Consider the following 15348-nt stretch of genomic DNA (forward strand, 5'->3'; position numbering starts at 1 on the left):
TTAACCATGGTTGGTTTATCCCCTTCCTTGAATCCTTCTTCCTAAATGGGATATATCTTTGTTGAAAGCCATGAACTATTTTCTTAAACATCTGCCATTGTTCATCAACTGTCTTTCTGCTAAGCTGAGTCTACTCCAGCCAACTCTGCCCTCATTACATTATTATTACCCTTATTTAAGTTTAGCCCAGTTGTTTCCAACCCAAGTTCCTCACTCTCAAACTGAATACTAAATTCTACCATATTATGGTCACTGTTTCCTAGGGGATCCTTTGCTCTGAGATCATTTATTAAACCTGCCTCATTACAGATTACCAGATCCAAAATAGCCTGATCCCTGGTTGCATCCACAACATATTGTTCCAAGAAACTGGCCTGAATACACTCTATGAATTATTGCTCATGGCTCCCTCTGCCAATTTGATTTTCCCAATCTACATGAAGATTAAAGTCACCCATGATTAACATACTGTCTTTTTTACACGCACTCATTATCTCCTGATTTATTCTCTGTCCTACAGTATAGCTACTGTCAGGGGGCCTATAGACTACTTCCACTAGTGTCTTCTTCCCCTTGTTATTTCTTACCTCCGCCCATAAGGATTCCACATCTTCCAATCCAAGATCATTCCTTGCTATCATTCTTATTCCATCTGGTACTAACAAAGCTGCCCCACCACCCTTTCCTTCATGCCTGTCCTTTCAAAAAGTCACATACCCCTGAGTATTTAATTCTCAGCTTTGATCTCCTTGTAACCATGTCTCTGTAATGGCTATAAGATCATACCCATTAACCTCTATTAGTGTCATTAATTCATTTATTTTGTTCCGAATACTACGTGCATTTAAGTAAAGGGCCATTAATTTTGCCTTTATACCATTTTTTCCCCATTTGACCTCATTTGCTGCTGTTTTTTTATGTTTGCATACGCTGTCCCTCCCATCATATTGTGGGTATGATTACCTAATTAGCTGCCCTGAAAGGCTGCCATATCTTTTTGCTTTGTAAGCCTATGTATCTCCTTTCCAGAACCCTCTCCCCACCTTTATTTAGCTTAAAGCCCTCTATAGCCCTAGTTATTTGGTTCGCCAAGACACTAGTCCCAGCACAGATTAAATGAAGCCCGTCCCACTGGAATAGCTCCCTTCTACCCCAGTACTGCTGCCAGTGCCCCATGAACTGAAACCCATTCCTCCCACACCAATCTCTGAGCCACGTATTTAACTCCTTGACTTTATTTACCCTGTGTCAGTTTGCCTGTGGCTCAGGTAGCAATCCCGAGATTATTACCTTGGAGGGTCTGCTTTTTAATTTAGCTCCTAACTGTTCAAATTCTTTCAGCAGAACCTCCTTTCTAGTCCTATCAATGTTGTTGGTACCAGCATGGACAGTGACAGCTGGATCCCTCCCCTCCCACTCCAAGTTCCTCTCTAGCTGTAGGAGATGTCCTTAACCCTGGCATCGGGCAGGCAACACAGCCTTTGGCACTCACGTTCACGACTGCAGAAAACAGTATCAATCTCCCTAATTATACTGTCCCCTACTACTACTACTATGCTCCCATCTCCTCCCCCAACTTGAATGGGTCCCTGTACCACAGTGCTGTGGTCAGTTCGCTCATCCTTCCTGCAGTTCCCAACCTCATCCACACAGCTTGCAAGAACCTTGTAACTGCTGAACAGTTACAGGGACCGAGTCTCCTCGAACGCTACTCCCTGGGTCCCCACACCTGCTGTCACACCCTCCTGTCCCTGATCACAGGCCAAATTTGAATTACCTAATTTGAGAGGTGTGACCACCTCCTGGAGCAAAGTGTCCAGGTAGCTTCCCTCCCCCCCTCCACCCCGATGTGGCGCAATGTTTGCACTTCGGACTCCAGCTCTTCAACTCGGATCCAAAGTTCCCCGAGCTGCAAACACTTGTACAGATGTGTTCGTTCTGGATCACTTGGTGTCCAGCAGCTTCCACATGCTGCAGCAGCAACACATCACCCATCCTGCCATCACTATCGTATTTTATTTAATTTATTAGTTAATTACTCTAGTATCCCTGGTCTTTACACTTTATTATAATTATTTTATACACACCAGTATTGATCTTATACATAAGCTATCTTCAAGAAATAGAGAAAAAAAGACTGGAGATCTAAACACAAACTAAAGACCTTACTTTTACTTTAAAGATTAGAAACACTCACCTATCAGCTGCTCTCCGTGCTCTTTTCCCTCTTATGTTCTTTAGTGGGCTCATACTCCTCTTGCACTCTCTCACTGTTAAAGGCCCCACTCCTCTCTCACTTGCTCCCTGTAAATGATCACGCTGCTTCTCTCACACCCTCTGCTTGTAAATGACCACACTGTTTCTCTCTCACTCTCTCCCAGTAAATGACCATGCTGTTTCTCTCACTTTGTTTGAAAAAAAAAATCACAGCTGATCGCAAAAAAAGGTGCCTTTTCATACAAGTCACATGCACAAATTTTATTCAAGTCTACACGGTCTAGGAGAGGGTGCAGAAAAGATTTATTGGAATGGTACCATGGAAAAGGGACTTCAGTTATGTGGAGAGATTAAATAAACAGGGATTGTTATCCTCAGCACATAAGGCTTCATGTGAGATTTAGTAGAGGTGTTCAAAATTAGGAGGGGTTTTAATAGAGTAGATAGGGCAAAACAAAAGGAGCAAAAACTAAAATGTAACAAGAAATTATACATTCTAACTGCCTTCTGCAATATAATATATGCTTTTTGCATTTGTTATAGGACAATACTTTTAAAGTACATTACCAGTAAAATACAAAAAGTTAATGAATCTATTGTGTTACTGTATTGAAGGCAAGTTTTCTTTACTGTGGAGTAATAAAAGCTAGTTGACAAGGTAGAATGCATAGGTCCACATGTACAAATAATAGTAATTATGATAAACAAAAAAAGTGCATATACATCTATTAATCTGAATGCTAAAGAGCTGTTACACTAATTTGTTAAACTTCTCCTTAGGATTCCCCCCCCCACCTTCTATTCCTGAGCTCACATCTTTCTCTAGTTTCTCTCCTATCTCACCTCATGCCTTCTCTGGGGGAGATGGTGGTGTAGTGGTAATGTCACTAGACTAGCAATCCAGAGGCCCAGGCTAATGCTCCGGGGACATGGGTTCAAATCCCACCCCATTAATTAATATGGGATTGAAAGATAATCTCAGTGATGGTGACCATGACAACTATCATAGATTGTTGTAAAAACCCAACTGGTTCACTTATGCCCTTTAGGGAAAGAAATCTGCCATCCTTAACTGGTCTGCTAACATGCGACTCCAGACTTGCAGCAGTGTGGTTAACTCTTAATGCCCTCTGAAATGGCCGAGCAAGCCACTCAGTTCAAGGGCAATTAGGGATGGGCAACAACTGCTGGCCTTGTTAGCAACACTGATCCCATAAAAGAATAAAGGAAGTGCATTATGCCCACGGGACACACGTCCTTTCCCCTGAACCAATTTCCTACCAAACTGCTGACCATCCAACTTCCCTTCCTGGGCCCCATGATACAGATATCCCTCTCCTCAGGTACAGTCTCCTTCAAATATCACCCCTCTTACGATAAAACCTACCCTTGACCTTTTAGTCCTCGTAAATGACTGCCCCATCTCCAGCCTCCCTTTTCTCGCCAAAGCCCTGGAACATGATGTAACGATTTTTTCTGCCAATCCATGTTTGAACCACTCCAATCAGGTTTATGACCCTGGCACAGCACTAAAATGGCACTCAAAGTTACGAATGACATATTGTGTGACTTCAGCCATGGTAAACTATCATTCCTTATCCTTCTCCAACAGTCTGAAGCCATTGACACAGTTGGCCACTCTATCCTTCTTCATTGCCTCTCCTCCTGATTATTTTTATCTGGTTTTAGCCAGAGAATCAACTGAAATGACTCTCATGAGTTTCTCTTGCACAGTTAGCCCTGGAGACTCCCCAGGGTCAACCCTTGGAGCCCTATTTCCCATCTATATGCTGTTGCTTGGTGACATCATCCAAAAAACTCATCAGGTTGTGCATGAATGCTGATGACACCCACATCTACTGCACCACCGCCTCTCAAGCTCTCCACCGACATGCTGCATGTCCAATAACCAGTCCTGGATGAGCAACCTCTTGACTTAACTATTTTAACACTCTCCTGGCCAGCCTCCTGTCTTCCACCCTCTATATGCATGACATCCAAAACTCTGCTGCTTGTGTGCCTACTCACACCAAGTCTTGTTCATTCACTGTGCTCGCTGACTTACTTTGGCTCCTGGTCTGGCAACACAACAATATTAAAATTCGCACGCTTGCTTTCAAATCCCTCCATGGCTTTGTCACTCCCTATCCCTGTAACCTTTTCCAGCCTGATAGCCATCTAAGGTCTCAGTGCTCCTCCAACTCTTGCTTCTTCTTGGTCCCTAGTTTTAATCACTCCACTATTGGTGTCCGTGCCTTCAGCTGCCCAGGCCCTTTGCTCCGAAATTCCCTCCCTAAACCTCTTCACTTCTCTTTTCTCATTTAAGACACTCCTTAACCAATCTTTTGGTCATTTGTCCCAATGTCTCCTTACGTAGCTCAGTGTGAAATCTTGTTCAATAACACTCCTGTGAAGCACCTACATTAAAAGTATTCTATAAATGCAAACTGTTGCTGTGGTAATTTCTTAAACTACGATTTCAGTTCCAGGTTGGTTTTATAGCTGCCATGGGAGGAACTGTGCTTCATGGCAAAAAATAAACATGTTTGAAATGAAAGAATGGTGTTCCAGGTAATAATTTCATATTAGGTTCATGCTGTTTAATCAAAGGACTGCTATAGCAACAAAAAGTTGGCATGAAGTCATAGTATAACTACAGAAAAAGTCATACCCACCACTTACCCAGCAATGACAAATTATAGATTGGATATACCATCTTATTACTAGTTTTTCTATGTTTTGTACATGCACACCTAAATTTTGTGTTTCAGTGGATGACTTGGCTGGGTAATTAAACATTTATCTTCCTTGTAGCAAGTGACATCATACACATCTGCCTTTTTTTTTAACAAACTCAAGTTGAACCAACATCTGAAAACCATTATTCTTCTGAGTTAGCAGTGATCATCATGTATTTTGAGTAAGACTGCCAAAGCAGTTACAATGAGCATCAAAGCATGGGGCAGTGTGGTGCTGCTGACCTGTGGTCACGAAAACACAAGCCAAGCCAAAGATTGTTTAAATTTAGATTACTTAAAAACCAAAAAATAAGATTCCGTCCCTTGATTAAAACCTGTGTCAAAGGTGAAAGATCAGTGTTCTGGGTCATTAACTTGCTAACTCTCCTTACCTTGGTTCCTAATTCACCCTCACTGAAACTGTAACCTTCCTCCATATTCTCATCTCCAAGCTCAACTTCTCCAGTTCACGTTTTACTGCCCTCCCGAGCTCCACTTTACATAAATACTGCCTCATACCTCCTTATCCTCACCAATCACCTCTGGCTCCATAGCAATACACACATATTGTTCGTTTTGAACCTAGTACGAAAGCAAGGATTCTCCTAATTTTAATAAAAATTTATTCTTACAAATGTTACGTCCACCATGCAGACAAATGGTGAATTCATTTGAATGAAAAATAAATTATCCAGGAGATGAACTGGCAATGGCTTCATTCACTTAGAAAAATAAACTTGCATTTATATAACACTTCTCATAACCAGGACGTATCAAAGACCTTTGCAACCAATGAAATACTTTTAAGCGTAGTCACTGTTGTAATGTAGGCACAACATGGCAGCCAATTTGCACACAACAAACTCCCACAAACAGCAATGTGATAATGACCAGATAAACTGTCTTTTTTGTGATTTATGGATAAATAATTGGCCAGGACACGAAGGATAATCTCCTGCTTTTCTACAAAATAGTGCCATGAGATTTTCACTGGAGCAGGCAGATGATGCCTCGGTTTAATGTCTCTGAAAGACGGCATCTCCAACAGTGCTGCACTCACTGGAGTATCAGCTTTGATTTTTGTGCTAAACCCTGCGAGTGGGACTTCAGCCCAGAATCTTGTGACTCAGGCGAGAGTGCCACCTTCCCTGAATAAAGTTAAATACTGCATTAATAAGCTACACATATGAAAATCCTAAAAACACATTGAACAAATCATCTCGTAGTTATGAATTAGAATTTTGCATCCGCCTATCTTGATTCACGTGAACTCATGAAGGATTGGTTCAGTAGCATTCTGCGTCGGAGGACCAAAATATAGTGGTGCAGAGTGGAGAGAAGCAGATTAGTCCCCAACTCCTATGGGAGGTATCAGAGTCTATGCGCCCTCGGTTGCGGTAACAAGCAAGAAAGAAAGAATTAACTGTGCAGTTCCCATTTTTTCCCTCCTCGCAGTTAGCTGAGGATAGCATTAAAAGGGGTGAGAACAGGAACAGTGCATGTTATATCAACACGCCATACACCTTAAAAGAAGCGCAATAATTCAGCTCAGTAGAAACTCTTCAATCTGCTCGGGACACAGCTACAAATGGAATAGAGTCAGTCACTTTAGATTATGACACCGATGACAACGCGTTTTCAAAGTTTTGTCACGTATGAAAAACAAATCAGAACTCCACTGCACCTGTGACAGCAGTAAAAAAGGATTCATTCTAAATCCACAAATCTATATTGGTTATTATAAGAAATAGGTCAAATATGTCATGTTACATATTGCACCATATATATTGCACATACAGCTGAACGTTAGCATTACAAAATAACATGAAAACGTTATTTTTGGCTAAAGTTTGAGCCCCAGTTCCATTAAAATATATTGCGTCTGTAGATCTCTATAAAAGGAAGGTTATTGAATTTATTCTGGTTGCTGAAGCAAGTCCAGCTGTAGCCAAATACGACCGTAACCTCCCGCAGCAATAACCTGCTGATGCTGCTGCTGCTGCTTTCCTACTTACCGCAACAGAGGCAGAAGAGGAGGCGATGAACACACGAATAACCATCTTCTCAAACGCAAGGAGAGAAAATCTGCGGATTAGGCGAACAAAAATCTGCTTGGAACCTAACCGACAGACTGTGCTATCCAGCTGCTGCCTACGAATGCATGACACAGAGATGGTAGGCAGTAAATAAATAAATGCACGTTTCCCAATCTCATTCCCAATCGCACCGTGTTTGGGATTTGCAAGCGCTTTGCCCATTCACTGCTGTTGCGATCAAGCTCGGCCCCGCGCGGGGCGCTGGGTAATGTAGTCTTTCCCCCGCGCCTTACACCGAGGGAGGTGGGAGCGGTGGACTACATCTCCCAGCGAGCAGCGCGGCGCATGCCACACACGTCGGGCCATCGCCTGTAGTACCCACACTCTCCAGGAGGGTTGACGCTGCACCTGACATTGGTTGAAGGGGTCAATCGCCCTAAAGGAGATTAGCTCCATTCATTAATTCCTTCCGAAGATACACGGTCAAGGGCCACCTGCTGGCAAAAACACTGCATTTCAGCAGCCGTTCCCTGCTTCCAAACTGGAAGTTTGTAAAGCCCCCAATACCAAAGCAAAAGATTGCGGTGTTGGAAATCTGGAGGTTCTGACAAAAGTTCATAGCCCTCAAATGTTAACTCTTGTTTCCCGCTGCACAGATGCAGTCAGACTTGCTGAGTAATCCCAGCATTTTTCCGATTTTATTTGTAAAGCCCTACTCCGGTGAACCATTGGAGAGCATCTTGCCCCCTGATTTGTTAATTTCGTTTATTTGGTATGACTCGAAAAAGTTACATAGAAAAGGAAGGGCGGTTCAGGAAATACGAATTACAGAATCACATTTGGGTTGTTTCATCCACTAGGATCTTTGGGATTCGTAGCTCGGCCTGACAGTACTGATCCAGTCAGTACTGCTAATGATATTGTCATCTAGACCAAATTGTGGTAGTTTGCTCATGTCCCAAAAACGGGATAAATCTAACGTAACCAACTGTCAGCAAGAAAGACCCAAACCTCCCTGTCGCTTGCCATTTTAACACTCCACCCTGTTCTCTTGCCCACATGTCTGTCCTTGGCTTGCTGCATTGTTCCAGTGAAGCCCAACGCAAACTGGAGGAACAGCACCTCATCTTCCAACTAGGCACTTTACAGCCTTCTGGGCTGAATATTGAATTCAACAACTTTAGATCTTAAACTCCCCCTCCCCCCATCCCCACCCCGTTTCTTCCCCCCCACTTTTTTTTCAATAATTTATATAGATTCTTCTTTCCCCACCTATTTCCATTATTTTTAAATCTAAACTAAAACCTTGTTAGTCTTTCCACCCCACCCCTACTAGAGCTGTACTTTGAATATCCTGTCTTCCATTCTTAATTAGCACTTTTCTCAGACAAATGTCACCACCTTCGACACCTCTTTGACCCTTTTGTCTGTGACATCTTTTGATTATCTGCTCATCTCCACAATCACCACACCCTCAATGTGTCTCTCCCACCCCCTCCCCCCCACCCACCTTAAACCAATTTATATTTCTCCCTTCTTCTAACTATGCTTCAGTTCTGCCGAAGGGCCATGAAGGCTCGAAACGTTAACTGATTTCTTCTCCGCCGATGCTGCCAGACCTGCTGAGTTTTTCCAGGTAATTCTGTTTTTGTTTTACGTTAGATTTATCCTGTTTTGGGGACAACCGCATTCAAGAAGAGTCCAAATGGAGCAATTTGCTTGATTAGTGCCAGGGGACTGGACTCAATATTCATCTCTTTAAAGGATGCATAAAACCAACCTACCAAAGTTATTTTAACAGCACCTCCCAGCCCCATGCCCAGAAAAGAAGGAGCAGGGTAAACAGACAAGAAGTGGAGCTGTTACTAAATATTGACTCTCAGGAGTAATTTGGAGTGGGATAGCACCCCCACCTAGTGTTTGGAGGCTTGCAATCGTTTTCTTTTTAATTAAAGAAGCATGGCATTTAAGTGTTCTAATGTGACCAATGCTGTGAAATGTGAATATATTATAAATGTTAGCATAGAAAACGCTACTCAAATATTGTGCCACTTGTGTACAGGACGTGCATGATATATTTAAACTTTTTAATTATGATCTATTGATACCTAGAAATCTATAGTTGCAGGTAGCCACAGTAGATATGTCACTCTCTGAATGGTAAGCTTTCAGGCAGACCCAGTTCCTGGAACATTCAGAAATGGTCCACACCAATCAATATGTTGGTTTGCTGTTAGAAGTTTGCACCTCAGCAAATAATATATTTGTTCCAGCTTAGATGTTTTCTTGTTTTAAAAATGTTGTAATAGTTTAATAAAGATAGAACAGTAGCAACAATCGTGACTCCATCAAAAAATCACATTATTGTGTTTTTTCTCTACATATGTCTATTTTTATCAAAAAAATACTTATACTAATCTAGGTGGAGGATATTCATGTTGGTAAATAAAACTTATTTGTTTCAGGGCATCCAGTAGCAGCATCAAGCACCACTGGGTCAAATATAGTATAAAGTGAAACTTCCCATTCTCTGCATCAATACAAACTTCAAGGAAGCAACCTGAAGTAGTGCTAACTTTTTCATTTCCCACATTCATGTGATCTTATAAAGTGAGACAAAAATACATTTTTATGTATCACTCCTTCTATGTGGAAGACATCTTAGGTTATCAGTGTAGTTTTGCTTTGGGTGGGATTATTGGCAGAATCTGCTGTTAACCCATACAAAACTCAAAAGTCATTTCTCATAGTGGGACCATTGAGCAGAAGTGGGATTTTCATCACATTGATTTGGGCTGGATCCTAGATGAACACTGGTTTGGTCCAGCACAGACATAAAATTTTATTAAAGAAAGAAAAAACTTGCATTTATCTTGCACTTTTCATGGCCTCAAAGGATGGCTCAAAGTGCTTCACAACCGATGAAGTACTTTTTGAAATGCAGTAGTGTTGTATAGGAAATGCAGCAGACAATTTGCACACAGTAAAATCACAAACAACGATGAGGTGATGACCAGATAATGCTTTAGTGATATTGGATGAGGGATACATTTTGGCCAGGACACTAGAGAGAACTTTCCTGCTCTTTGAATAGTGCCATGGAATTTTTGACACCCACCTGAGATAGCAAGCGGGACTTTGGTTTAACATCTCATCTGGCAGTGCAACACTCCACCGGTATTGCATTGAAGTGCCAGGCTAGATTGTGTGTTCAACCTTCTGGAACGGGCTTGAAACCACGTCCTTTTGAATCAAGGCATGTGCGTTACGCAGTCTGTACCTCCTGAATCTCTCTTAGAACAGTTATAAACAGCTGTATCTGGCTTGATTCTCGAAGTCTGGTATGAGAATTGTGGCAGGAGAATTGTGTTTGAGTGGCGGGGGTCTGTTTCAGAATCTTTAATTATTTGAAGTAGTAGCAACACAGATTATAGTTCAGATAAAGGGAACACAAAAGCCATTGATAAAAGATTTATTCTAAGATCATAGAATCATAGAATGATACAGAAAGGAAGGATACCAGAGAGAACTTGTTGCTTGAAATAAAAAAAAAGACAGTGTAGACACAAGGCACAGAGCTTCATGTTGACAATGGGGGTCTCACCCGCTGGCTTTCCAGCCAGCGAGGGCCTTCGCCACAATCAAGGAATCCAGGGGCGTATGTGCTGCCTTCCAAGACCTCCCAGCCAATCAGAAGGCAGCAGCTCTTCATTGTTTGGCAGCACCACGGGGGAAGTGGTGAGTGTTGCCAGTGATGCACCCACCTGAACCGAGGATCACCAAGGGAACTAGGCTTCAGATCAGTGGTGGCAGGAGGGACCAAAGGACTTAGGAGCAGAAGTAGGCCATTCAGCCCATCGTGTCTGCTTTGCCATTCAATGAGATCATGGCTGATCTGATAATCCTCAACTCCACTTTCCTGCCTTTTCCCCTTAATCCTTGATTCCTTTACTGATTAAAAATCTGTCTATCTCAGCCTTGAATATACTTAACGACCCAGACTCTACAGCCCTTTGTGGTAAAGAATTCCATAGAAACGCTCTTCTGAGAGAAGAAATTTCTCCTCATCTCTGTCTTAAATGGGCCACTCCTCACCCCCCAAACTTGCTCTGAGATTATGCCCCCCGTTCCTAGACTTTCCACAAGGGGAAACAACCTCTCAGCATACACCCTGTCAAGCCCCCTAATAATCCTATATGTTTCAATAAGGTTGCCTCTCACTCTTCTAAACAAAATGAGTACAGGTCCCAACCTACTCAACCTCTCCTCATAAGAAAACCCCTCCATCCCCGGATCAACCTAGTGAACCTTCTCTGGACTGCCTCCAATGCCATTGTATCTTTCCTTAGATAAGGGGACCAAAACTGTTCATAGTATTCTAGGTGTGGTCTAACTAGTGTCTTGTATAGTTTTAGCAAGGCTTCACTACTTTTATACTCCATTCCCTTTGAAATAAAGGCCAACATTTCATTTGCCTTATCTAATACCTGCTGAACTTGCACGCTAGCTTTTTGGGATTCATGCATGAGGACCCCCAAATCCCTCTGTGCTGCAGCTCTCTTCAGTCTTTCTCCATTTAAGTAATATTCAGCTCCTCTATTCTTCCTGTCAAAGTGCATAACCTCACATTTTCCCACATTATATTCCATCTGCCACATTTTTGCCCACTCACTTAACCTGTCTATATCCCTCTGTAGACTCTTTGTGTCATCCTCACCACTTTTTGTGTCATCAGCAAACTTGGTGATAGTACATTCCCTTCCCTCATCCATGTCATTAATATATATTGTAAATAATTGTGGCCCCAGCACTGATCCCTGCGGCACTCCACTAGTTACAGGTTGGCATCCCGAAAATGCACCCCGCACCCCACCGCCCCTCCCCCACTACATATCCCAACTTTCTGTCTTCTATTAGTTAGTCAGTCCTCTATCCATGCTAATATGGTACCCCCAAAATCAAGGGCTCTTATCTTATTAAGTAGCCTTATGAGCAGTACCTTATGGAACATGTTTTGGAAATCCAAATATATTACATCTACTGGTTCCCCTCTGTCTAATTGGAAAACTAATGGGGCTAAAGGCTGATAAGTCACCTGGACCTGATGGGTTGCATCCTAGGATATTAAAGGAAATAGCTGCAGAAATAATGGATGCACAGGTAGTGATCTTTCAAGAATCCTTAGATTCTGGAAAAGCCGCAGAGGGCTGGAAAACTGCCAATGTAACACCCTTGTTCAAAAAGCTTGTTACCTCCTCAAAGACTTCTAATAAATTTGTCAGGCATGATTCCCCCTTCATGAAGCCATGCTGACTCTGCTTGATTATATTATGCATTTCTAAATGCTCTGCTATTACATCCTTTATAAAATACTCTAAATTTTCCCAATGACAAATGTTAAGCTAACTGGCCTATAGTTACCTGTTTTTTGTCTCTCTCCCTTTTTGAATAAGGGTGTTACATTGGCAGTTTTCCAATCCTCTGGGACTTTTCCAGAATCTAATGGTTCTTGGAAGATTACTACCTGTGCATCCACTATCTCCACAGCTATTTCGTTTCATATCCAAGGATGCAACCCATCAGATCCAGGTGACTTATTGGCCTTTAGCCCCATTAATTTCCCTAGCGCTTTTTCTCTAGTTGTTGTATTTATTTCCTCCCCCCATTTTGCCCCATGATTATTTAGTGTTTTTGGTATGCTATTCGTGTCCTCTACCATGAAGACTGATGCAAAGTATTTATTCAACTCCTCTGCCATTTCCCATTCCCCATTATTATTTCCCCAGCGCCATTCTCTGAGGGACCTATATTGACTTTGGCCTCTCGCTTCGGTTTTATATATTTAAAGAAGCTCTTACAGTCTGATTTTAGATTACTTGCTAGTTTACCCTCAAAGTTTATTTTCTCCCTCTTTATTATTTTTTTGGTATCTTTTGTTGGTTTTTAAAACTTTCCCAATCCTCTGGCTTACCACTAATCTTTGTCATATTGTATGTTTTTTTCTTTCACCTTGATGCTATCCTTAACTTCCTTGGTTAACCATGGTTGGTTTATTCCCTTCCTTGAATCCTTCTTCATCACTGGGATATATCTTTGTTGTGAGTCATGAACTATTTTCTTAAACGTCTGCCATTGTTCATCAACCTTCTTTTCTGCTAAACTCCTTTCCCAGTCCACTCCAGTCAACTCTGCCCTCATTCCTTTGTAATTACCCTTATTTAAATTTAGCCCAGTTGTTTCTGAACTAAGTTTCTCACTCTCAAACTGAATACTAAATTCCACCATGTTATGGTCACCATTTCCTAGGGGATCTTTTACTCTGAGATCATTTATTAAATCTGCCTCATTACACATTACCATATCCAAAATAGCCTGATCCCTGTTTGGATCCACAACATATTGTTCTAAGAAACAGTCCCGAATACACCCTATGAGTCTTGCTCATGGCTACCTCTGCCAATTTGATTTTCCCAATCTATATTAAGATTAAAGTCACCCATGATTAATGTACTGCCTTTTTACATGCCCTCATTAACTCCTGATTTATTCTCTGTCCTACAGTATAGCTACTGTTAGGGGGCCTATAGACTACTCCCATCAGTGTCTTCTTCCCCTTGTTATTCCTTACCTCCACCCATATGGATTCTACATCTTCCGATCCAAGATCATTTCTTGCTGTCGTATTTATTCCATCTCGTACTAGCAAAGCTACCCCACTACCCTTTCCTTCCTGCCTGCCCTTTTGAAAAGTCACGTACCCCTGAATATTTAGTTCCCAGCTGTGATCTCCTTCTAACCATGCCTCTGTAATGGTTATATGGTCATGCCCATTAACCTCCATTTGTGTCTTTCATTCATTTATTTTGATCCAAATACGACGTGCATTTAAGTAATGAGCCATTAATTTTGCCTTTTTACCATTGTCATGCCACCTTCAAAGATTTGTGAATGTATGCCCCCATCTTTTTCTTTTCCTGCATTCCCTTTAAATAACATTGTAGCATCTAGTTATATTACCTCTCTTCATTTGTCTTTCCAAAATGTATCCTTTGCACTTCTCTTCAAATACCATCAAAGATTTACTAATTTTATATTATTATGCTGAGTGCAACATTTAGTTCCAAAATGCAGTGAAAACTCCAACTCAAGCTCCATCTGTATCAAATCCAATTTAGAAATGTTCATCTTTAGTTGCCTGTAGGTATTGCTGTGATAAGCCATTTTCATGTTAAATAATAGGTTGAAAAACTGGAGCTAGCACTAATCTGATAGTTGAGGCTTCATGCAGTTTTGTACTCTAGTCTCTGGATGGCTCTTTATCAGCATTTAAGCTCAAACAACAATTCTCAGAAGCTTTATTGCAAGTTAAAATATTGTTGGCCTGGATCTTGTGGTAGTAACGACTGCAAAACTGTCAGCACTCACATTCATTACTCCTATGAAGCTGACAGCAACTTCTGGAGTATGCACATACACAGTTGAATATGGAAATCCAGAAGTAACTGTCAATTATTCTATGGACAGGATTTTCCCGTCAGCGAGCGGGGGGCGGGGCCCGCTTGCCGATGCTTAAAATAATGCACGATGACATCGGGCTGAACTCCCGACGTCACCGCGCCCCATTCAAATTTTCAGGTAGGCGGGGGCTCAGCAAAATTAGCTGTGCGCCCGCCGACCTGTCAATGGCCAATTAAGACCATTGACAGAGTCATTTAAGTAATTAATGGACCTGCCCGTCCAACCTTAAGGTTGGCGGGCAGGCCGGGAGACCTGGCCGGTATTAGAAAAAGCACGAAGCCTCATCCACGGGCGGGATGAGGTTTCATGTAAGTTTTTAAAAATGTAATTAAAGTTTTTTTTTTAATTATGGACATGTCCCAGAGTCACATGAGGGGCCAGGGATTTTTTTTTCTATTTTTAATATTTTTTACTGTAGAGCCAATCTCCATGAGGCAGCGCTTAGCCTCAGGGAGATGTGTGCGCTCTTTCATGCGCATGCGCGAAAGAGCGCACTCTTGGGTTTAGGGATCTCCACCCCCCCACCCACCACCCGCACAGGGAGCGCACAGCACTTCTGCACGGATGTGATGCTGGGCGGGCCTTAATTGGCCCGCCCATGTAAAATGGTGGCGTGCCCCCAATAGGGGGTGCCAATTGGAAGCACACCTCCGCGCGTCTGTACTTCAACTTCCCTCCCAATGGGGGGAAGATCCTGCCCTATGCTTCTGTGCAGGGTATGTGTTGAAATACCTGCAGACTACATATAATTAGAAATCACTGATCTGATGAGAAGACTCCTTTTTATGTTGTAATATGGCTGTTAAAAACCCTGAGATGTTATGCTTTGTTAATTAGGT

General features: G+C 42.1%; 1 protein-coding gene across 2 annotated transcripts in view; it reads right to left on the reverse strand.

Moving 5' to 3' along the window:
• Nucleotides 1-7294, reverse strand: part of sh3bgrl2 (SH3 domain binding glutamate-rich protein like 2) — an 88895-nt gene extending 81601 nt beyond the window's left edge. The window contains exon 1 of one of the 2 annotated variants that reach the window (XM_078542468.1): nt 6971-7294. In XM_078542468.1, coding sequence (XP_078398594.1) covers nt 6971-7213 — 243 coding nt within the window. In that variant the 5' untranslated portion in view covers nt 7214-7294. The remainder of the gene's footprint in view (nt 1-6970) is intronic. The other variant, XM_078542469.1, reaches the window with a different exon arrangement.
• Nucleotides 7295-15348: the final 8054 nt, after the last annotated feature.

The sequence above is a fragment of the Cetorhinus maximus genome, chromosome 5 (genome assembly GCF_964194155.1).
Source record: "Cetorhinus maximus chromosome 5, sCetMax3.hap1.1, whole genome shotgun sequence".
Classification (NCBI taxonomy): domain Eukaryota; kingdom Metazoa; phylum Chordata; class Chondrichthyes; order Lamniformes; family Cetorhinidae; genus Cetorhinus; species Cetorhinus maximus.